Source organism: Penicillium soppii (assembly GCF_028829465.1).
Source record: "Penicillium soppii strain IBT 18220 chromosome Unknown utg000007l, whole genome shotgun sequence".
In the NCBI taxonomy this organism is placed as follows: domain Eukaryota; kingdom Fungi; phylum Ascomycota; class Eurotiomycetes; order Eurotiales; family Aspergillaceae; genus Penicillium; species Penicillium soppii.
In genome coordinates, this window is record NW_026643237.1 from 40,186 (window position 1) to 64,837 (window position 24,652).

The 24,652-nt window shown below is 45.9% G+C and overlaps 5 protein-coding genes across 5 annotated transcripts; 1 reads left to right on the plus strand and 4 right to left on the minus strand.

The window, feature by feature from the left end:
• Positions 1-4,129: 4,129 nt before the first annotated feature.
• Positions 4,130-5,954, minus strand: N7529_009270 (sugar porter family MFS transporter; the record flags this gene model as incomplete). The annotated part of the gene is made up of 4 exons (XM_057244797.1): positions 4,130-4,402; positions 4,471-4,912; positions 4,968-5,419; positions 5,487-5,954. 4 exons carry the CDS (start codon positions 5,952-5,954, stop codon positions 4,130-4,132), a joined length of 1,635 nt encoding a protein of 544 aa, XP_057093060.1.
• A 3,034-nt stretch (positions 5,955-8,988) lies between these two features.
• Positions 8,989-9,261, minus strand: N7529_009271 (uncharacterized protein; the record flags this gene model as incomplete). The annotated part of the gene is made up of 1 exon (XM_057244798.1): positions 8,989-9,261. One exon carries the CDS (start codon positions 9,259-9,261, stop codon positions 8,989-8,991), a length of 273 nt encoding a protein of 90 aa, XP_057093061.1.
• An 820-nt stretch (positions 9,262-10,081) lies between these two features.
• N7529_009272 (uncharacterized protein) lies at positions 10,082-10,347 on the minus strand (the record flags this gene model as incomplete). Its single annotated transcript, XM_057244799.1, has 2 exons — positions 10,082-10,187; positions 10,208-10,347. 2 exons carry the CDS (start codon positions 10,345-10,347, stop codon positions 10,082-10,084), a joined length of 246 nt encoding a protein of 81 aa, XP_057093062.1.
• Positions 10,348-11,081: 734 nt separating this feature from the next.
• On the plus strand, positions 11,082-11,567 carry N7529_009273 (uncharacterized protein; the record flags this gene model as incomplete). The annotated part of the gene is made up of 1 exon (XM_057244800.1): positions 11,082-11,567. The coding sequence occupies one exon, from the start codon at positions 11,082-11,084 to the stop codon at positions 11,565-11,567; it is 486 nt and encodes a 161-aa protein (XP_057093063.1).
• Positions 11,568-21,610: 10,043 nt separating this feature from the next.
• Positions 21,611-23,157, minus strand: N7529_009274 (uncharacterized protein; the record flags this gene model as incomplete). Its single annotated transcript, XM_057244801.1, has 6 exons — positions 21,611-22,072; positions 22,142-22,350; positions 22,433-22,574; positions 22,630-22,729; positions 22,794-22,921; positions 22,978-23,157. 6 exons carry the CDS (start codon positions 23,155-23,157, stop codon positions 21,611-21,613), a joined length of 1,221 nt encoding a protein of 406 aa, XP_057093064.1.
• Positions 23,158-24,652: the final 1,495 nt, after the last annotated feature.

The following is a 24,652-nucleotide window of genomic DNA, read 5'->3' on the forward strand; positions in this document are numbered from 1 at the left end:
AGACTGTAAGTGAAACTCTATTTTTTAATATAGGAGAAAAAGTGAATCTACCCTATCCCACGGGGGTAGCTGCAGTCTGGCAGACTGCAGTTTAGGGTTTTTCCTTTACTATGGGAGGAAATGTGGGTCGATACCCTGACTGTAGGTTTACTTTGTCGCCTGACTACAGAGGTCTAGAGGCCTCCGATCGCTCTCAAAACTTAGGAAGTTAAAATAGACTACGTGAAATACCCCCCGTTCACTCCGGAGTATGCATAGCCCTATCCCACGGGGGGTGGTGAACTCTGGCAGAGTTCGCTGTTAGGCGATGAATGTGAAGGGCTGTAGCTAAATTGATTCAATTAAGGCTAGGCCAACATACTGTGTCGGAAAGCCTGAGAAAGCAGGCCCACTTGTTTGTCGTGTTTGTTCATTATTCAGCAAGTAAATTACACCTATAATTGTGACTAAGCACTCACCTCCACCCCTCCAGGGTGTAGGTGAGCCCACACCTGTTAACAAACCCACACCTATTAACAAAAATATCATTATTTCTATTTCAAACCTATTTTTCACCACCAAAACTATGCCGATTTCCTCCGAAAAAGAAGAGATCCTTCTCTCAAATGCCCTCGAAGCCTATAAATCAGGTCAATTTACCAGTATATAGGCCGCAGCCTCTCATTTTGGCGTCTCGAAGTGGAAGCTTCGGTACCGAAAGGAAGGCAGGACAAATGGAAAAGGCCGTGCAGCCACTAAAAAAGCCCTAAATTCCTCACAAGAAGCCTCTCTTATTCGCTGGATTGAGCACCTTAACTCAGTATATACACCACCAAATGCTAGTGATATTGAGGGTGCTGCAAATCGTATTTTACGACATTGTGGTTCCGACCGGCAGGTTGGCAAAATGTATGGGTATCAATTCATTCGACGCCTACCACCCCATATCGACCTTCGTACACAAAAGCCGATGGAAAAAGCGAGGATTGAAGCTGAATTACACGGTGAATTAGTTTATTGGTATAAGGTCTATGGCCAATTCCTTAAAAAGAACAAAATTCAGGCCAACGAACTATATAATTGGGATGAGACTGGCTTTTAGCTAGGTATTGGAACGAAGGAAAACGTCGCTTCTACCCGCAAATATGAGACTATTGCGACTGGTGGAATAGGCCAGAATGTTACTGGAATTGAGTGTATTTCGGCCGATGGCTAGGTTATGCATCCATGGTTTTTAATGCGTGGTTCTGAACAAATGGAAGACTGTTTTGACGGCGATGATGATCCTACCAACTATAGGGTTATTAAACCAACTGCTAAAGGCTGGACCGACGATACAACTGCGATTCAATGGCTGTTAGATTTCCATTATGCCACTAAAAAGCGAGTTGCTAAAGGCAGACCTAGGGTTTTGGTTATGGATAACCATAGATCCTATAGAACCCCGGAATTTGAGCATATCTGCCAAAGCTTTAATATCATACCTTGGTGGTTTATACCAAAAATGACACATCGATGCCAGCCTCTCGATGGCAAGCCATTCTCAGTTCTTAAACAAAAATTCCGAAGAAAGAATAATGAGATTGTACGATGGGGTGGAGATGTTGATGATAAACGGCATTTTCTTCAAATCATCAAAACAGTCCGTAAAGACACATTTAAATCGCAAACGATTAAATCATCATTTAAAGAAACCGGTCTTTGGCCTTATGATTTGCATATTGTGTGCGATCAAATTGATCCAGGCTGGGAAGATGAACCAGTCCTTGAAATATATGGTCATACGCTATCACCAAACCGTGAATTTCCTAGTTCAGCAACGAATTCGCCGCCTAACTCAGATCAAAGATTCTCTAAAGTTGAAGATAAGATTCAAACTATATTCGAAGACGATGAATTGGACCTTCCGAAGCTTCAAAAACATATAAACCGTGCAATTCATGGCGGCAAGCAGGCTGTTCAAGACCTAGCCCTTGCAAAACAGACGATAAAAAGGATGCAAAGCCACAAGATTCCTATCAAAAAGACAAAGCGCATTGTAAAGGGTGCTTCTAAGAGTCCTTTATCGTCAATTGCAGGCAATTCGAAGGTTCATCAGCGTTGTACGAAGGAATCTAAGCTGGATATTCGGCGTGAGGCTGGAAATGCAAGAATTCGAGACTATTGGCACCGCGCCAATCAGGCTCTTAAAGAAAAAGAAGAAGCATCAGGGGGTAGAGATTATCTTGAAGCTAATAGTGAGCTATTTAAATATATAGATCCAGATGGGATGGTGGCTGAAAAATAGGGTTGAGATTGAAATAATGGTTTTTTTGTTAATAGGTGTGGGTTTGTTAACAGGTGTGGGCTCACCTACACCCTGGAGGGGTGGAGGTGAGTGCTTAGTCACAATTACTGCTAAGCTATATTGGGTCATTAACATTTTTCTAGTTAGCGAAGCTTAACTCAGGACTAACTGCTCGACTCAACACGTTGAGGTAAACTTTAAGCTCATTTATATAAGAATAAGCGAAATAAAAGATATATTACAGTAATTCCTATTCGGGTTAGACTATATCACGTTAGTTCCTATTTAGGACGTTAGCTTCAACCACGAACAACTCTATTAATACTAGCTTGATCAGAAAGTTAAATACATAGTTCGATTACTCGTAAGCAGGCCATTCGGATGATATATTCATGTTTGTGGAAAGTGGTTATTGAGGGGTTATGTTTTGGTTCATTTTTGCCTTGTAGACATAGCTCAGTTTTATTATTCAAAAAACTTATTTGTGAGTGTCGCCTGCTTCTACGACGCTCCGTAGGTTGACCTAGGAAAATGCGGCGTTCTCAAAATTCTAAAATTCACGTCCGCATATATATGGTTTACGCCGCTACTTCTGGCTGGATATCACTTTCGATTGACAAGTGTCATTGATCATTGTGCCCTCGATACCGGTGCAACTATGTTGGGGATGTCAGGTGACATCCCACATTGAGATAGTCTCCCATGGAGTAGATAGATACATATCTCTCGTTCTCTCTCTCTCTCTCTCTCTCTCTCTCTCTCTCTCTCTCTCCTTCTCTCCTCCGTCCGCATTACAACATCCATATCTTCATATTCTATTGCCCCTTGTATGATCTCCATGAAATTATAAAGGCATTCCTTACTAGTAACCTATTCGTGAAGTGTCACACCATGACAGACACGACTAGGGGGCAAGAATCCCCAATGCTACCACCAAACGATAGATTTAGCAGAAACCTGAAATCAACTCGATACTGCGATGGGAACTGACGATGTGTCACGAGAGAGGGCACCCATTAGGCCAATTTTCATGTTTGATTGACGGCCAGGCGTGTGTCTACGAGGCTGATGCAGTTAATGGAATGTTAGTCTGATATGGACCCAGTTCTTCATTGGCTGGAAATTCATATGCAAGGAAAGCTACTGAAACCAACAATGCGTTTTACTGTTGTTGTTCAGAGGTATGAATTGAATTTTTATTTTAGAGGGATACATGAGCCTATATATACAACAATTAGCCAAGTTGATTTCCAATCAACTTGGTCGTCTGTACAAACACTTCGGAGCTAACTCCGACGGTGCGGCTTGGTTCCTGATCTGCACCAGCCTCATATCACAACAGACATTCCTAGAAAAATTGGGGGTTTTCACCGTGGGGGATTCCTCACCATGCTTGCGGGTGTACGGGTGCGGCGGCCCAATTTAATAACGACAACAAACGGCCTTTCGGGGTTCTCGGGGTATGTATCACCGGGAATGGAAAAGTTAACCGGCTGTGGTGTCAGGCCCACTACCCGAACAATACACGGTACATGGATGTATTATGTATTATGTGTTGTTCGAGATCTAGATCCATGTGATAGAATACAGTCTGTATATCGCGAGCATTGGTTGAAGATCGGTTGAACGAGTCTCCGATGGCCAAATCCGTGTTGATACAGATGTATCCTTCGGCTGGGTTTATCCTATTGACCTAAACAGATCAAGCATGGCATATGTGGGTGTTGAACAAGGTGGGACAACTCGGAATTTCTCCTCTCATTCTTGACAACAGCCTCCGACGAAGTGGAGGATTGGACTAACGAGAGACTAGGTCTACGTAGCAAGCTCAATTCACTTCCAAGGACCGGGCCAGACATCATTCTAAACACCCTCCTCGTGGACGACCAAGCCCTTCTCGCCAGTACCCATGGTCTCGGCGAAAGTGACAGTGGGTTTCCACTTGGCCGAGGTACGTGGGGTCGTTTCCTCCATCATCTTGTCAACCTGTTCCAGGGACAGGCCCTTGGTCTCCGGAATGATGAAGTAAGAATAGATGAACGCCACAGTGCAAAGGCTGCCCCAGATGAAGAAGACGGACGATTTAAGGTCGCCTTGATCTTTGTTAACCATATAGGGGGTGATGACGGCAATGATCTATACGCGAGAAAGGTTAGAATAACAATCCAAGGCACTAGAACTGGTGAAGGAGAGCGGAAACGTACGGTATTCCAGAGCCAGTTCGAAGCAGTCGACAATGCAACACCACGGGCACGGATTGGGAGAGGGAAGATTTCGCCAATGACGATCCAGGCTCCAGGACCCCAGGTGGAGGCAAAGAAGGAGATGAAGATGGCGATGAACGCAATCTGGGCATTGACGGCAGGAATGTTGTCTGCCACAGATGTGCCATCAGGGAGAGGGTGGGTGTTGTTAAAGCCGACGGTGACACCGATGATGCCGACGAGGAACTGACAGACCATCATACCGAACGCACCGTAGATAAGAATTGTGCGACGGCCGAATCTCTCAACGGTGTAGAAGGAGATGGGAGTGGACCCGACATTAATTAGGGTGAAAATCAGTGAGATGAGGAAGACGTTGTCGATCGCACCAGTCGACTGCAAGAACGGGGTGGAGTAGTAGAAGATAAAGTTGACACCGGTCCTGGAGAAAGTCAGATATCGAGTCATCACATTGATCAGGCCTCCACAGAACTTACCACTGTTGCATCATCTGTAGAGAGGTACCCAGAATGGTGCGGCGCAAGTTCGACTTCTGATCCCAAAGGCCACCTGTGAAGCAGCTGTACCAGCTAGAGACCCAGCCACTGGTAGGGATGATCGCGCGCTCGTATTGCTCGTTGGCCACAATCTCCGTCAGTTCGGCATCGATGAACGCCGAGTCGCGAGGCTGGCCACGAAGCCGGGCGAGGGAATTGGCCGCATCTTCAATGCGACCCTTTTTCACATAGTAACGTGGCGATTCAGGAAGGAAAAATAGGCCGATGGATAGGACCAGAGCCCAAGCAAACTGGATGGCGATAGGGATACGGTAGGCTCCAGTGTCCGACCGGTTCTCGGTGGCGTAGACTACACAGGACGCAGTCAACATACCAATGGTAATGCAGAACTGGTATCCAGCGACGAGGGCTCCACGGATTTTCTTGGGGCACTAAAACAAGGAGGGGTCACAGGTCAGATTGATCTCTACCGAGAGCCGGAAACGATTTGGAACTTACAATTTCACTCATGTAGAGAATGACAATGGCAGACTCGAATCCGACGCCGAATCCGGCAACCAAACGACCGGCAACGATCAAGCCTAGAGCATCGTCGCCGAGGCCAGTACACATCTGAATGACCACACCAACCATATAGATCATACAGCCGAAAATGACAGTCCACTTTCGGCCAATCCACTCGGCCATATCACCGCCAATCAGGGCGCCAAAGAAAGTACCAGCAGACAAAATGGACACGACGAGAGAAGATTTCGAACTAGTAAGAGCAGTAGCTTCAGGGCCTTCCACCATCTGAATGAACATGCTCGAACCGCTAACGCCGTTGATGTAACTAGAGTCATAGCCGAAGAAGATACCACCGAACGAGGCAAAGGCACAAATCAGGTAGGCCTTCCAAGTAACCGGTGCCTCGATACGGCTGGCATCAAAGGATGGCTCAACAGCAGAAGCGCCACGTTCGGACATGATTGCAGTGTAAAGAGAGCCAAGGCACGGACAGACACACAGGGAAAGCTCGTGGACGGGCGAGGGCAAGGAATTTTATAGGAATCCCGGACCCCAGGACCCTAAGACCCCAGACACTCATGTCACTAGCTGCATATGTACATGTAGTTAGAGGATGGGGAAATAACAGATAGAATACAGGGCCACTAGCCTTACCGTGGCGTGACTCCGTATGGAGTCTACCAGAAAAGACTTTTGCTATCGAAATCTCCGACGGCCACGCTAAATGCTTCGGTAGAATACTCTATACTCCTTACCGGCTAGGTACTCCGTACAGGCACACTGCGTTGGCTCAAGCAGCAAACGGCTAACAACCTAGCTCTTAAACTCGTTTCCATATTGGTGATCCGGGCCGCCACTTTCGGATATGCTGGTTTTATGTCCTTGAAGATTTTGCCGGGCACCTAGTTTGGGGCATGCGATTAGACCTTTCCATCACTGGAGTACCGAAGTGCCAAGAGCCCATCCGGAGACTCCGTCTTGGCGACACTTTTTTAGTTCTCGCAAATGATGATAGTGTCGGCAGATGTTAGAGACCCTGACGGAAGATTGACTGACTTTTCTCAGTGTTATTGGTGATATTGAGGTGCCTAATATGTCCATGCACCTAGGTCAAGGTATATTGTCTAGGGCTTCTCATCGTTCTTCGAGCCTACGTCGTACCTGTTGTTTGACATGTGGCTTACGATGGCTTACGGTATCAGCCACATTACCAATTCGGACAAAGTCGGAAGCTAAATTAAGCACCAGCGAATTAAAATTCTCTGTTAACCTTGGAAATTCACGTCAAATCCCCACAAATTTCCCGCCCCCGGCCCATGACGCCACCCCGGACCAGTCAAAACACAGCAACTTCGTGAATCTCCGCGGATGACTGATCTGGGGTCTCCGCAGATGCTACGGTTATTGGCTAGGATTTGTAAGAACCATTTGAAGAACCTTGGAATTAATTGAGACTTACCCAGGCTTTCGTCCACGGGCCTCTTAGGATTTCAACCTAATCGGCATCTCCACATCCCGGAACTGCGTAAATTCCAGTCTACAATGTACATAGCCGGGTGTCGGTTGGTTGACATATTCCCCAATGTGGAGAAACTTTGAACTCAACCCCGCCATATCTCTACATTCCAAAGTTGTATGTAGGCATGTACTTCGTACTCCGTATACGCGCCGAGTCGGCCGGTTCCTGCATATCCCAGAGTGTGGAGAATATCATCCACCTTAGTCTGAATTAGTCTTTCGGTGAGACTGCATTCGCTTGTTCTGGACAACTGCTAAGGCATTCGGATATTTGTACTTAACGCCAAATTTTCGACTTCTGGGTCAACAATAACCAAAGCTGTCCAAGAGGATGCCAAGACATAATTGAGCATGAGTGGTGCAATAGTCCTATTCTGGGCATCGAACAAGGCAATTTGGGTGGCTTAACCTGCTCCGAAGTTCTGCCAGTAGACTTGGCTCCATACAGGCCCAACACGTAGGAAGCACAATAAATATTTGCCTCTCCGGTTTTCTAATTCAAAATAATGTGTCTATATTGTATAATGCAATAGAAATTTCGGATTCTAGAGCCCCATTCCCATAAATTACGCAAATACGCACATTTGCTCCTACTGAGACATTCTGTCAGAACAAGCTAAAAGTGTATAGGCTAGTATGCATTCGGGGCGAATGAGATCAAGCGGAACCAATTCAGGATGAAAAGATTGATTGATCGAAGAAGAGACTATGTGATCGAGGGCATGTTGAAATACCCTCAGGGTCTATGCGTTTAACACGTCGATACTCGGTGGTCACAGCACCAGAGCTGAAAAATAACGCCAAGTTACATACAAAACATAAAGCAAGTCGATTTCCTATGTGACCAATCAGCAGTTAGCGGTAATTTACTGCTTCATGCTCTGACATGTGACTAGCCCGCTGATGTTGGTCGATCTCGGAGCAATATTCTCACCTTGATGCTCATTCTCGGAGTGGCTCGATATAAAAGATATGTAATAATCAGCGACCTTTTCTGCGCAGCGTCGACCAAATTAGTATTCATGAATACTTAAAGAAGCTGATTCTGGAAACCCGTGATCCATCCAGAAATGACAGCCACAAGAAATCTTATAGGACCTTTCATCTCGACTCTCCGGAAATCGTCACGCTCCTGGTTATGATTCTATCAGCCATAAAAACATAACATCTTTGCCCTGGGAGCTCTCTTGCTCTGGGAGGCTCCAGTTCGGTTTCTGGGAGTATTCAAGCCGCATGGAGGAGCCGTTTAGCCCCCAGGGAACCCGACGTAGCTTCTGGGACGTTATCCCTCTACCTCGGGGGATCAACATCATATTCCTGTCAATAGCTTGTTAATTTCTGGAACCTTGAGTGCGGTTCCTAAAACTATAGGCTAGGCGTCTGGGTGTAATAAAATGGCTCAGATTTTTGCGTAAGTCCGGTGAAGGTGTTTTGTGAGTTGATAAGTTGATACGCCACACTAGAAGGCAGAAGATTGATTCTAGGATTCAGAAATAGGGCCCCAGGAGTGCAATAGCCCCATATCCAGCCCATATATTTCCAACCCCAATTTCGTATTCGTTTGGGAACGTAGAGTGAAGATCTCAGGGGTAGGTCTCAGTGTCCTAGGAATATGAGGTGGCTCCAGGAGCCAAAGAGTAGTTCCCAAGGGTTAGCCGGTTCCGGTAATGCTTTTTGGGTTTCTAGAGTCAGGTTATTAGCTCCCAGAGCCTTTTCAATCTCTGCACTTAAATATTGCTCCGTGCGCTTGGCCAGCACTCGAAACTTTGAAGCCAAGGGACTCTCCACTTCACAGCTCATTCTCCATTTCACTCTCAAAATTCCGAGAACAAACCACATTATGCACAACCTACACCTTCAAACACCCAGAACGAAGTTTCTTGCATTCCTTTTTATGCTGACTGCCTTTGCCATTGCTGCACTCATCGCCAGTTCTTCCATGCAACTCAGACTCTCAGTACAGCAAGCTGAACACCTAGGAATCAATAAAAATATGATTGCAAGTCGCGCCGCGGTGCAATACACCGTCACACATGATACTAATTTGGAGGTGGCCCAGGTTCTGCTTCGCCATGACCATATTGATCTCAATTTCAGAAACCGGTGGCTCGAGGATTTTTTTGATATTGGTAGCCAAGGGTGGAGATTTCCCCATCGCCAGCGGGTTCGTGGTGTATGGTAGACGGAATGTGGGCAATTTGAAGGGATCGCTATATTCCGCACGGAATCGCTGCATCCAGAGGGCCATTCAGAGGATGAGAGAAGACCACAACTCTCATCAGCCCTCTTTGGCACCGTCGCCGAGGGGAAGGATTGGTGGACTCTAAGAAGTGACAGCATGCTTTCAGGTAGCTCCCATGATATGCAGGGTTGGCTGTGCCCGAAATCAATACTCCTTATCAATTCCGTGCATATCCCTCTCCGAGCAGCCACAATAATGTCACGGTCAAATTCCCACGATTCCTACTTAATGCATAGCATCCAATGCATTAGAAGTACATCTGCTGAACAGCATTAGAGGATAGTTTCTGTAAGTCTTTGTTTCAAGGCTTCGTCTGCTGCCCATTCTCGCCTTGGAGTTAGTAATTCGGGTTGGTCAGCAGGTGAGATCAAGTGTCAACAGTTGAGGTAACCATTCGGTCACTCTTTTAAAGGCGGTCGAACTCAGGTCAGGACGGTCATGGGTGGCAATGACAGCACCCTCAATGTGACTGCCGTTCTATAAAAGAGCCTCGAGTACATTGTCTCCATTTCATTCCAATAGCAACGATAGACCATCCCACTTCGTCTTTCCCAAGTGACCGGCCGGCTCAGAGACAGTGCCGGGTTTCCCACGACCCTGAAGTTGAGAACAAGTTGCAAAAACATCCACAGCAATATTCAAACGGCACAATCATCGAACCCGAGATCGGTCATACCCTCTTCGATAGCAAACGTACAAGATCACTAACACTGCATAGGTTCCAGTGCACACACCCGGTTCCCTTGCGGCGGAGTTCACGAAGCTTGTACACCACAACCACACCCCGGCAACACCAGCCCTCCAACTGCTAGATTGGTACTTTTTCTTATGGGAATGCTACGTTGTCAAATCTGCCGAGAAGATACGACTCGAGGAAGAGCAGCGACAACCTCAAGTCAAATGAGTGGCTGGCAAGCAACAGCGACATCCTTCTACCAGGGCGGTTTCTTACCTGCCCTCTGCCCTTGCGGGTCGGGCGGCGGGCGGACGATGCTCGCCCTCAAATTGTTTTTGGCGAGGTCTAGCCTCGGCGCGAGTGAAGACTTCCAACCCCAAGATTTCGACCAGAGCGCTCGCCGCGATGTTATCCATCACCGTTTCATTGTTGGAATTCCGACCTTTACTATCTTACAGCAATTTCGTCAGCCATTATGTTGGCGTGCACAGAGCGGAGAAGGGGTTGAGATAGGGACTTAGCGAACCTGCTCCAGCTTATCCACCAAGTTGGTCGTGTAGATTCTGAGTTCATCATCTAAATTATGAAGGCTTCGGTATCTGCGTCATGATTTTGCCCAGGCTAACTAGGTATACAATATTTACCCGAAGCGATCGAAAAGGGTGTGATAACGCGAGCATAAGTCAGGCGCTATGACAAATTCAAATAAGATCAGCACGATAGCCGTTGACGATGGGGCTTTGGGCGGGCAGAGACCAATCAAGTTGTTATGCATGCGATAAAGTGGGGACAGCCTTGGAATGCATAGCCGGAGGCTGTGGTGCCCGGTTGCCCGAGGCTCTATCCAGGGTGTTTTTCTCTTGGAACGTGATAGAAACACTTTCTGTATATAATCTATTAGTTTCATGGCTTCATGTTGCATTCATATTTATACAAATCCACTATTGTGAGTCTTGTTATTGGAGTTGTGTTGGATATGAACTAATCAATCTGGGCACATCAGTATCTTTGACAGACGTCTCCGGATGATGTACCTGCATCTAACCCTCTTGAGGCCATACATAGTATTCAAGTCAGTCTTCAGCGGTATACATGTCGTCTCATATACCTAATAGCTCGATAGACAATTGATTCAAATTCCACACCGAATATGTTTCTGAATCTATTTCGATCCAAAGAAGCCAGGAGAAGGAAGCAGAAAGCGGTGGAAGTGGTGAAGCGACAAAAACAAGAACGAAAGGTCCAGCAAGCAGCTGTCGCAGTATCCGAGCCATTTTGCATTCCATGGTCTACCTCAGCCAAGGACACACCACCCACTACAGTATGTAACGACACCTTCTACATGGGGATCGGGACCGGTACTAGCCCCTGGTTGACCAGTACCGGCAACTGCGATTCCAGCGCTGGCAACAGTACACATCATGATTCTGGTTCTGGGAACAGTAGCCACTCACATTGTGGGGGCGGGGGTGGCGGTTACTCCGGTGGGTACTCCGGTGGGTACTCCGGTGGTGGCAGCAGCAGTGACTCTAGTGGCGGGGGCTATTCTGGGGGAAGTAATGGCGGCGACTCAGGGGGTAGAAGTGGAGATTCTGGGGGTGGAAGTGACTCTGGGGGTGGTGGAGGTGGCTGCTAAGACATAGTGAACTTCTGCTGCTGATAGTGGACATACTAGTCAATGTTATTTATTCTCTTTTAGTGTAGTAATAGAGACCCCATATTACTTAGCACGTATAAATTCTCCTCGGAGAGTTTTAATCACTATATCAAAGTATGGCGTGTCATACGCAACCTTTGCAGACTCAATCATGCCGCCTGGATTCGGCTCGATACAGATCTCCTTCCATCCCGTCGTGATGGGTCTCACGCCCCCAACTTTCCAGTGAAGCCAGTCAATGATCTAGACCAGAGAGTAATAGTTGATGCTGATCATTTCGCCGGGGTTGATCGTTCCACCAGGAATTGTACCATGCCATCTCTCCCAAACTGTCGTCGCACCCATACTGATCAAGTACATCCAAGATGGCCGGTTCTTTTCAAAAAGCGTTCAGTACGCAACCTGGTGGTAACCAGCTTTTTTAAGTGCGTGTGTGATAATGAGAGTGCCGACAAACCCAGTGGCCACTTAGAATTTAGTGAGTCGGACGGGATCAACAAGTCGGGACTTGCTGTCTTCGATTGTTCAGGTGTTGCATGTAGGTCAAATATGATTGCAAGCCAGAGGGCGGTTTGTGTGTATCTGACTAAAAGACCAGATGGAGCGATGTATTTTTCTTGGAATTTCGTCTTTAGACGCTGTACATCACGCTGGAATCTAGCTGCGTCTTCTACCTTTCCGAAGACTTGGCAGATTTGCACCATTGTAGAGGTGAGATTGACAAGAAAGGTGTCTGGGACTAGCGTTTCATTTGTCCTGGAATCATCCGGCTCGATTGGAGGAGTGGTGGGGTCTAGCCAATCGCCAAGCTGCCAAGGAGTTGAATCGCATAGTCCGTCTGAACCTCTGCGAATGCCGCGGTCGATCCATGCCAGCATTCTTGAAAATTGTCGCCGAAGAATATCAACATCGCCATAGGAACGGTAGAGGTCCCATGGCATCAACACAACCACGTCATCCCAGATTACTTTTGGAAAAAGAGGCCATAGCTTTTCACTGATGACATTATGGACCACAAATGAGGGAATATAGCCATCGCCATCGAAAAGCTGCTCCGCGGCTACATCTTTGAGTCAATCGCCCAGCATGCCAGCAGTGTTATAAGGAAAGTTGGCAGAGGAACAGACCATTTGAATGCCATCGGTCTACCCAATTATTTCATCGCGCTGTGGACAATCGGTGGGAATATAAAGGAAGTTGCCTCGCATGCTCCACGATACATTTTCATGGAGTTTGTTGACCATCGGGTGAGAGCATGTAAAACGGCCCGTAAGAGCTATATCAGTGTGCATTACCAATTTTGTCAGGCAGGCTAGCAATGGCGGGTCTTGATCTTCCCATCAGTCAATCTGGACATATCGATATCCATGGGATGTATGTTATGGCGACCAGTTTGGGATATCGGTTCCAGCGGAGATGATTTGATCTGTGCAATTTGCATGTCGCAATGGTCGCATGTCGACTTTCCCGTGTTATAGCATCACACTACTCCAAGAAGCAAGATATCAAGATTCAACAGCAACGACCCCGTACTAAAAGTCATGGAAAATGCTTCGGCGTCTCTATCGCATGTAAAAAAGCTAAGGGTGTGGCTTCCATTGTTAAGAAGTAAAACCGGTTTTATGAGATTTCCAGTAAGGTGCAGGAAAGGTTACTTATATGTTATGATATATTGACCCCATCACTCTTCCCCCGCTCTACTCACGAGCGCCCCTCATCGGGCCGACAGAAAACTTACATAACCATTTTTGAGTTGCTGAAAGAGACTGTTCACAATACTATTTGCACATACTCACTTTTCCTCAGCTCGCAATTGACATAGTAGTTCCAGCTCGTAGGGGCCGAGCAAAATGGTCTGCGTGGTAAACCTAACATCTGTCAAGTAACATTCCTTCGGATCAGATGAATGTCGGTGGATGTCCGGCGCTAAAAGTCGCACTTTTCGAGATACCCCTATCGATAGCGCAGGACGCTAGAAGTCGCACTTTTCGTTTGGGATCGAGCCCGCTCCATCAATAATCCGGGTCGTGCAGTATCAAAAACTATGTTAGCATGACCAAAGAAATACACATATAGAAAGTCAGGTATTATGTACTATGTATTAGGCATTAGGCAGCTGTATAAATGCGAACCTCGGTGCCCTAGTAATACCTTGCGTATTTTCTCTTAGAATATAAAATCTAGAGCTAGGTGCCGCCAACCTTAGGATGTCCTCTTTGTATTTTTCACCGCCGCTATCAATTTCTGTCGAGCAAAGAATATCTCGAGAGTACTTCGAAGCCCCTTATATCAGCAACAATAAGCTAATTACCCAATAGCCCTTTTACTCAGGAAGTTCAGCATCTAAGAGCTGATTACGAGGAGAAAAGAGAGCGGTCGAACCTGGGTTCTGCGGGTGGCCGACAGATAATAGATCTTAACGTAGAAACAATTAATGAAATTTTCTACTACATATACTAGTATACGCACCAGCGTATCCGGCTGGCTTGTATACCTGGAACTCTCTCTGGTGATATCTGTTACGATCTGGAGATCGGATGGGGGAGTGGTCATGTGATAGTTTTTGCACCCATATGGTGTATCTTCTCTCTTCCCTTTCTCTCTCCTTCTTCCTTCCCCATGTTTAGAATTCTAGTTGAATGCACTCTTTTTCATCAAGACTTGGCTCGTAACAATATCCTCGGCCTACGCCGAAACCTGCCTACCTTAGTAGATAGCGGCGATTACGAAATCATCGGGGACCAAATTCTTCCCCTTTACGACGTGCCACCTCTTCTAGAGCTAGAAGATAATAGCGAAGATCTCGATATAATCCTTGCCTTGCTTCTATTAAAGTCGATCCTAGTAAGCATTTGTTAAAAAAGACAAATATAAAAGCGAGATTCGGAATCTGCTGTAATGCTAAGGCGGATCTCGCCCAGGTGTTCCAAAATCACCGCATATCATTCAGTTGCAAAGAAAGTCGCTAGGTAGGGAGCTTGTCTTTAACAAACTCAGAACCTGTTACTTCTTAGTATAATTTTATCCCCTTACTACCTACAAATGCTGGATACTGTAGATTATCTCCGGACTAAAGCTGCTTTATTCCCCTAGAATTATCTATCGTGATCTCTATATCGACAATATTGTCTTCTCCTCTGATATGTCTCGAGCGCTTATTTGTGATCTGGAGAGTCGTTAGGGAAATCGTCTAGCGCCTGAAGTGTCTCGCGTGCCTGTGTCAGACTCTGGCTAGACTGATAATTTGGACTCTATGATCTCGGCCATCTAATAGAGAGCATGGTATATGGAAACGCTGCGTTTACGCATGTGGTGGAATGGCCTGTCCCCCCTCCTCTGGCTGCGGTTGTCCCCAGTTTAGATGAGATTTACGCTATTGTTAAGAAGATCAAGGTAGTTACTTGGAAATATAATGAATTTGAAAGGCTAGAATTAAACATATGCGGAATAACAATTTGTAAAAATAACCGGTCGGCGAGAATGTGGCAGCTGTATTTCTAGGTATAAAACGACAGATTTTTCTTCAAATTAATTTAACAAAACAACCAAAACAGTAGTAGTACTTATATAGGAAATGACAAGCCGTAATAGTCAATGAAATAATGGCTACTACATATAGTGTCTTATACAAACATCAGAAGACCCAAATAACTAATATTTATTCCAGGTTGCTAATAAGCACTGGTTTTTCTAGACTAACCGCCTACTTTGCCCGATAAAAGGTTCCCAAGGCGTGTCACTTTCTATTTATAATGGGATTTCGTGCCTTTATTGATCTCGTGGTAAGCTTGCGAACTTAAAGCGGAGACTTCTATATATACCCTTCTACTACGCCACTCCGTTCCTAGTGGTTCGTGAGTCATAAATAATTATACAGGACATAGTGACAGAATCGTCCTTGCCTAAGTTCCATACTATCTCTGTGTGACTGGCTGTTCTGGATCCGTCTATACTAAGAAAGGGCGTAATGATATTCTTACGTCCTTCGGTGCGCTTAATCATCTTAGTGTCGACTTAATCACCGATGTGATATAGGCCTAGAACCCCAATTTTAGCCGTAAGCCGGTAAAATTCGTTAATAAGAGCAGCCGGCGGTAATCCGGTAGGCCGAGTGGTGAATTCGTAAGGAACCCTTATAGACAGCCAGCGTTCAGGGTAGTAATTACCGAGCAAAGCGAAAATTTCCGACTGGGATATGTTTCCTCTGCTGACCATTTTCTCCTCGTCAGTTAAGGTGCAGTGTGCGTAGACGAGGCAGAGGCCGTAAAGATTGCCGTATTAAGCAAGGAGGCTTCCGATAGTAGTGAAGATATTTTCACGGTTAATAAAGCGTTTTTCTGCGTCTTCGAGAGTCGGTAATGTGTTATACAGAGCAGCTGCTATAGTTGGTTACTATAGGATAGGGATTGAGAGTTGCTACAGGAATTTGTTGAAAAAACAGATTAGAGCAAGAAGATGTCTAACATAAGGATTGAAAGTCATTACTTTCGGATAAGATAGTTCATTATTATATATGCCAGATTTAGGGGCTAAGCCTGAACAGAGTGGAGTAATGTGTTCAGCTGATTATTCACGAGTCGCGAGACTCAGCTTGTCCTAGACAGTGGCTTGAGCTCTATATGCTAAAAGTCTCGAGTTGCATTATATCCTTGCATCCTTGTCGATAGCTTATAATTCACACACTATTCAACCGTTCAATACGTGTCAGAAGCTGGGATCTTAATGCTGATGTTATCATTTGCCATGTAGCCCACTCCGTAAACTTCCCATACTTAGCGTTGCTGATTCCAAGGGGCCGCTTGTTTGGCGATCTTCTATCGTCAGACCTGTGGCCCGACCCTCTCGATCAATTCATCTATCTTTAGTAACGGGATATATCCAAAATCTAAAATCGTAGACCACACATCGATTTCCAAACCACTTTCTGCCGGTCTTCTATGTTGTCTGTAGTCCAGTGCGCGTCAGCTCCAGTGCCAAGAGCATGCACAAGAGAAGACTAAACTTATCGGTTGCCTCCTGATAGGTCAGGGACAAAATTATACTTTTGACTGAGAGATAGGCTGTTCGTGCGATGATGCAAGGTCATTAAGCTAGTTTGACCTGGCAGTCGAACAGGCCACTGTAAGGCTAATCAGAGATCAATCTATAGACATAAGCTCATCGCGTCTGCTGAGCTTTGATCCCCTTTTCGTCGCCGAACTAGGAAGTTCGTTTCCCGAAACCGCGTTTAGTGCTTTGACGCAAATGAAACGTCAATACAACCTGGTAGCAAGTTCATTCTACATAAAAAAGGACCTACGCCTCATCCACTGGTTTGAGACCGAAACTAAATGCATTGAGAATCTCCTAGAGGAGTACCGACAGCAGTGCGTCAATCTGGCCCGAATGCCAATTTGTGTCAAGTGGCAAAAGACGTAACTCAACTGCGCCCACAAAGTCATCTACCAAGGTGTAGAGCGGCCAGGGGTCAGATTGGGTATTTTTGTCATATTGATGCCTGAAGATGCCTGGTTTTTGACCGCTTTTTTGACCGCTCCATACCATGTATTGTAAATGAAGCTATTAACATCTACATATTGTAAACGAAGCTATTCCCATCATCTTCATCATCTTCATCATCATTATACTCATCATACTCATCATCTTCATCATCATCGTCATCACCCTTATCCCCGTGTAGCTATTCCTGTCTCCATTATGCGCCTACGCATTGATCTCGACCCCTATAAAGACGAGATCCTTGATCTTCTCGCTCACGAGACCACACATGAAGTTATTCGCACTCTCCTGCAAGACAAATACCACATTACAATCAGCCGGTCGGGTCTGAAGAATCGCCTCCGAGAATGGCAGTCTACACGTTCTACCCTTACTCAGCGATCCGATATTCAGGACCGAGTTCGAGAACTTTTACCTCGCTACAACACAAAGGAGATTCTCACGATCCTCGATAAGGAGGGTACGCCTTCTTCAGAACGAACTGTGCGTAGAATTCGGGATGATCTCGGGATCAAACTCCGTCTATCACCTACAGAGCGTCAACAAGAGCTCGGTGATGTTGAAGCTATATTGATGAATGAGAATATGATTGGTGATATTGAGGATTTTGGCCGCCGAAATCTCTACCGTCATCTCCGTGCAATGGGACTTTTTTACACTGAGTATATATCTTACTATATTATGTTATTATGACTTGCTAATCTCTTTATTAGGAAGCAAGTCGTTGACGTTTATCGAGTCCTTCGCCCTGATGCTATTCACAGTCGACTCCCTGGTCAGCGACGACCACGGATCAATTATATCTCTCCAGGACCGAATGATGTTTGGCATGTTGATGGACATATGAAGCTTGAGCCTTTTGGTATAGAGATCTATGCTGCAATTGATGGCTACTCTCGATATGTTATCTGGATATATGTCGGGCTAAGCGCTCGTACTGCAATCAGCGTTCTTAGTCAATGCTTAACAACTTTTACAGACAACGGAGGGTTCCAACCAAAAAGAATTCGATCTGATCGAGGCACCGAGACTACACTACTTGCTGATGCACAATATGAGCTTCGTAAATTAGCAGACCCGACAGTGAAGATCAGCGACTGTTACCTATATGGTAGGAGTGTTGATAACCAGCGGATCGAGGCATGGTGGGGACTATTATCAAGAGCATGCACTGGTCTATTCCATGTAAGAAACACCGATACCGACACTAATATTAATACTGATATATTAATAGGAGTATTTCCACCATCTCCATCGCGATAACCTTTTTACGAAAGACTGTATCCCCGAGCAAGTGTCTCTCCTTGCTATCTATATGCCAGTTATTCGACGCCGGGTATATTCATACACCAAAAACTGGAATACGCACCGCATTCAACACCAAAATTCACCAGGTTTTGTATCAGGGAGGCCAGAATTTAATTACTACTATTCTGATGTAGCAGACCTTCGCTGTCCAATTGACCTTAACGCGCAGCTATTCCAATCGCTAAAACAAGATGTACAGCTATGGAATCCTAATGAATATCTTCCTCCGTCTACACTCGCTTGGTGTCAACAACAGCTTGCTGAAATTGGGGAGCAGCTAGCGGGGATACCGTTCAACCCTGAAGATCCGGGAATCTGCTTTGTTGGGGATCAACAAGCGCCATATCGAGCGGTGTACGAAGCACTTCGGGTGCGAGCGTTTGCACACTGGGATGCTGGTCGAGATCCAATACTCGACGTTTGTGCTAAGCCAATTGGCGCTGCTAATTGGCGGCCAAGTGTCTCGGAGGAGATATAATGTCTCGGCAGTAAGTGGTTTGGTTATTATTATAACCCTCTCTATTAAATAGAACTAACTAGGAATTTACGAAGATACGTTTCTCATCTATCTCATTATGTCTGATATACCCTCTGCTGCTGCTATTGCTGCCTTTATTACTCAATGGCGGGAAATGAACTCAGTAACGCTTTCGCCAGCGACCTCAACACCACCGACATCGACAGCGACATCGACAGCAACACCGACACCGACACCGACAGCGAGCGCACCTCCATCTTCGGCCCAGCTTACGGGTATACCATTCTCCACACTTCGCGGCACAGTCAGCAGTACTCGGCTTGCTTACGGTCAACACCAGCAAGCTACTCAACAAGTAGAGCGGGAGGTGTCATTTATTGTGGTGTTTTATCTGCAAACAAGCCCAGATAACACAGAACCAATCCCAAATGGTATAGCATCATGATCTATTATCGAGGACTTAGTTATACTAACTTATTGTGATAACAATAGCTACGACTACGATCCGGCTCCCTCCCCACGACCTCATCGGTGATATCGACCATCTAGTACGGGAAAAGATACTCCCTGAGCTACCTGGGATCGTGACGTTTAAGGCTGAATACACAGACAAGTTCTATCTCGCTGACGCGATGATGACGGGTGCAGGGAAGAAGCTTCTTCCTAGGTGGGTTCCAGGAATTAAAGCAGACTTCCTAGGTACGGCGAAGCAGTTCGTGGAAACCATTCGCACCGCGAAGCTACATATTGTTGTTGCGCGGTACGAAGGGCAAGTGTGGAATTGGCCGAACACAGAACTCGTTACAAGACCCCCTCGGCCAGCGACACCAGCGCCAGCGCCAGCGACACCAGCGCCAGCGCCAGCGACACCTGAGCCAGTGTTCCGAGTACCACCATTTCCACCTTCCTCACCAGCATCACCAGCCTCACCAGCAAGAAGCGTCCAGGTTATTAGAACAGTGCGGAAGCGAGGTCGATCTCGACCCCATGAGCTAACTACACCGCCACGTCGGAGCCAGCGGAGGAGGGTGCAGAGGTGAATACAAAGATGTGGTGGAACAATACAGGGGTGTATGACGCTTTATGTGGTGGGAATGGCTTCATCGCCGGGTCCTAGGGGTGCATAACATTTTGTGTGGTGGGAATGGCTTCATCGCCAGGTCCTGCGGGTGCATGACGTTTTGTATGGTAGGAATGGCTTCAATATTGCAAAATACGCATTTTTGTCAAATGAAAATATATTCAACGCCTGAATTTGGGAATAAATGCAGTTTTGTCAGAAAATAATTTCTTCAACGCCTGAATTTGGGGATAAATGCAGTTTTATGTAGTGGGAATAGCTTCATTTTATTAAACTTGAGCATTTGGGCAATTCTGGTACTTTGCTTAATAAGGCACTTGTCATAGTAATTCATGTATTTTAATTTCTGCCGGTCTAAAATAAGGCATCTTCAGGCATCAATATGACAAAAATACCCAATCTGACCCCTGGCCGCTCTACACCTTGGTAGTCATCTCTTCTACATCTTCGCATAGACACTTGGAACAGCCAGCCTGAGCCTCGGCTCTATAGTTAGCTGGCTGGTTGGCACAGTGGATCTGCTGAGAACAAATTCACTCACAGGCACTTTCTTGCTTGCTAGTCCACGATGTATTCTATAAATGTCAGTACAGTGGAATCATCGGTTCTAGTTCAAAGGGGAAGAACTTATCAAGTGCCTCAGACATAAGCCTGCTCGACTTTGCAGAGTCAAGTGAATAAATCGAAGAGCAAATTGCCGGGGGTATATGTAGCAGGAAAAAAGGAAAAAGATGGATTTGAACTCACGTTGAATAAATTTTGTTCCATTTGAACTCTATGTTGGTACCATTTGGTCCGCCGACCTCTGTTCCCTGTCAAAATCTGCATTCTGGTGCTATTTGATGGAACATTGGCTTCAACGCTCATACTCACTGAAGATCTTTCCTACTTCATTGTAATCATGGTAGAGCCCCAGTAGATCATTTGCCGGTAGATTATTATACATGGTTGGATTGGGTTCACACAGTCTCTTTCTGCGGACGTTGCTTTCCAAGGCAAAGCAAATTACGAAAATCGGCGAATCCCATAGATTTGACAAAATACATAACCTAATATCGTACAAAATTCTTTCCAACATAATTCAAACGGCAGGTTGTATAGGGTGCTTATTTTTCTATCATTTTATTACTTTCGTTCCCTTTAACAAACTCGATCGTCGCAACTATCTCTCTTTCTTGGCTCTGTGTGTCTCGCTGCCACAATGATGGGTACGGGAGGAGCCATTGAATCTAGCCCTACAGTCGAAGATCTTTCCTCACTTGCAAAGAATACCCGTGCAACTTTGTTGATCCTTTGGTACTGTATCTACGGCTTTATGTGCGGGCCCAGATGCTGGATTGTCAATTGCGAGATTGGGACAGGTCAGCTTTGTGAGCGTAATTGCCCTTTGCATCCATGGGCAGCTTTCTAACGTCTGCTTCGATGAACTTCGTCAATTCGTATGTACAGGGTGCTACTGGCAGGTGGAAGTTTCATATATTGCGCATTTTCAATCATCTCGCTATTCTTTTTACGGGTCTGTTTACCGGAGACTGGCCCTAGACCGCTGGAAGAGTTGGATGAGATGTTCCAGAACAAATTCTCCGCTAATTGGGTATATGGCACACTGGAATAAAAGATCATTAACGTCTATATTCAATCTATTGTAAATTACCGCTACCATGCTTCCCGAACACTTCGCGCTCCATCACTGGTCCGGCTAACAGACTCATTCGTAACATCAATCTGATTTGAGACCATGATCCCGCTAGAAGATGGAGTCCCGTTATCATTTGACTGAATATGGGTAACATTGTGACGGATATTCTGCATGTTGATCTCATCTTCCATCATCCGTTCCTCACTCTCAGTAAATGTCATCCCAATCGTGATAGGATCCATGTCAGAACGGCCCTTGCGGCTAGCGAACTTTCCACGGCCGCTAATCGTATGTAATCCGCCGGAGGCGGAAGGTGTCTTGTAATTTGTCTTATGAGACGATTCGAACTTGCTGCCAAATACCTTTGTGAGCCAAGTTCGGAGTAGATGGAAGACCATTGGAAGGTTGGTTGTTATGACTGCGACGAAGGTTTCGCGAGTACCCCATTCGTTGGCAACACTAGCACCATTCTCGGGATCCTAGGAAGCAAAAACCATGTCAGCTGGTAGTCCATGGGTGTAACTTGATTCGTAATGTGTGACACTAACCACTAGCAGCAAGATACTCTTGAGTGTTGCGCAGACGAGAATGAATATACCGGCGCTGAGAACGATGGTTGTCGCGACCTTCTTGATGAGCTTGAGACTGGATTTCCAGAGCATAGGAATTGGGATGAATATCAGGTATGGGTCTGTGAGGAGGTTGGCGGCGAAGGTCACGGCAATGACTGGTTTAGAAATTGCTGGCTGGCACACGTCTGGAGAAAGAAATCAGAGTAAGAACGATTCTCTAATTGATGGAATCTCAAGGTTTGAGCTAAACGGGGGCACAAGACTGACTGCCGGGATCAGGATTGATCTGCCAATTTTTGTGAAATGGTCTGCATGAAGCAATAATTGTGATCATGCTCGCAATAAAGCTCGTCATGATAAAGGCAAGGCCAAAGTATATAGGAAGCTGATATCGACGGCCGAGTCCTTCCTGTAATATGATGGTTAGCCATCCATTTTGAGTCTGGTCCTAATGATGTACATACCATAAGACGAAGATAGAAAGCCAGCATTGATAACTTTAGAAAGTTGATCAATGCTACATATGTACTCCATCCTGCGATTTGAATCTTGGAACCAGTCACTCTATTGGGGATGTTAGCCACTGGGACTCATCTTATGGTCATTCTCCTCTCGTTGCGGGACATACCTGGCGGAATATTCTGAGCTCCTCGGGGATAGCGCAATCCGCTGTGCATCCGTCATGCTATTATTTGCGAGGCCCTTGGCGACTGCGCCGACATTATATGCCAGAGCTGTCTGTGCTGTGTAGAAAATCTGTATCATAGTATCAGTAGGGCACGCAGCTATCATTAGTTTTCATCAGAACACACAATTCCAATCCACATCAAATAGTCATCCAATCGCAGATGTCTCAAGCCCACAGCTCTAACTCGTGAATATGTTCTGAGGATCGTGAAAGCGACGCCAATTCCGTACAAAGTCCATAGTTCTATATTTGTCTTCCTTGCAGCCTCGGCGGCGGCATCCCGCGCGCTTAAAGCAAAGACCATTATCTTCACGGTAGGTTTTGTGGAGTAGGATCAACGAGAGAGGACGTCCGTGAGGATGTTGATCGATAGTAGAGAGAATGCACTGCTTGCTCTCGCTCTCCTTCGTAGCGTTTCTCTAACCGAGGTGATTTTCGAGCCCTCAAAGATCTCATTTTTTTTAAGAGTGATTTGAGGCAAGTGCAAAAAGCACAAGCCAGTCTGTTGGATAAAGAATAATATCCTTACCCTAAACTTCGGGCTGGGGGCCACCACACCACATGGTTGGAACCTGTGGTTCTCACAATTGAAGAACTTTAATCAGTGATTCCTGCACTCCGCACCCATTTTTCAGTTCCTCGAAGGATTCAATCGGACTAACCGACGAAGGATCTCAGCGCGAGAAGGCCTCTCTGGGAAGTGGATACGCCCCACACCTCCTTTATCATGGTAGCATTTTGTTCCAAGGTCTCACCTTTGGGGCCGTTTTCATGGACACTCCACATGTTAATCTCCATATATGAATTGACCGAAACCTGCGGCCGAAAACTGCACATGATCAATCAAGTTAGAATATTAATTCGTTTCAGTATAAAATGATTGCGATCCACCAATCACCATCGGATCAGCTGAATTGTGTAGAACCCCATCTATGGCAATCCGACTCAGGACTTCTCATATAGTAGTAGTAGTACTCGTAATGTGCTTTTAGTCTTTCATTACTTTTTCCACTACTCGCGATGTTGTACTCAGTATGCTATGTATTAGTTACTAATCATAATTGAGCTGACTAGTAACTCAATACACCTGCTAAAAGAAGTCTGGGAGGCTTCTCCCTGAAGAAAATTTCAACTTTACAGCAACGGAGCTAAAAATTGCACTACTACTACGGATATTAACTAATATATTGCGATTGTGGTTGGAGTAGAATTCATTCCCAATCTTCTGGATCGGATAATAGTGCCGGTGTACCGGGAGGCACCTCATACCACATGATTAATCTGAGCCCTCTCAGGAACGATGCAACTACAGGGATCCGAGATTGTCTAGCTCCTTAGTAGGGTGGATCGTGTAAGCTCTGCACATCTAATGGATGAATTATCCATAATTAGGAGGGGCTGTGGGTCCCCAAGGGCCGTCGGCCCCCAAATCGCCCCGAATCGCCCCACTTACTTGGAGCCCAAAACCTCCCGAGTTGTATCTCTGGGTCGGATCTCGGACGATGATGGACACGCGGTCGGCGCTCAAATGGGATTCTTGAACAAATTGTACTATGATTGATGTTCGTTCGTAGGGTTAGCTACTCCGGTGGGCCCAAGGTCTGCACGCAATTAATTTTAGTTGTTTCGGACCTTGCACCTCAAAGGAAATTGGAGCAGCCTAGTCGCCTTCTCTTCGAACGTTGGAAGATACGCAGGGGATGACCCACCTCGGGGTAATTCTGGGTTCTTTCTTCTTTTTGTCGTTCATATATTTGATTTTCCGGAGAGTGCGACAATCTCTTGGGTAAAGCCTTGGA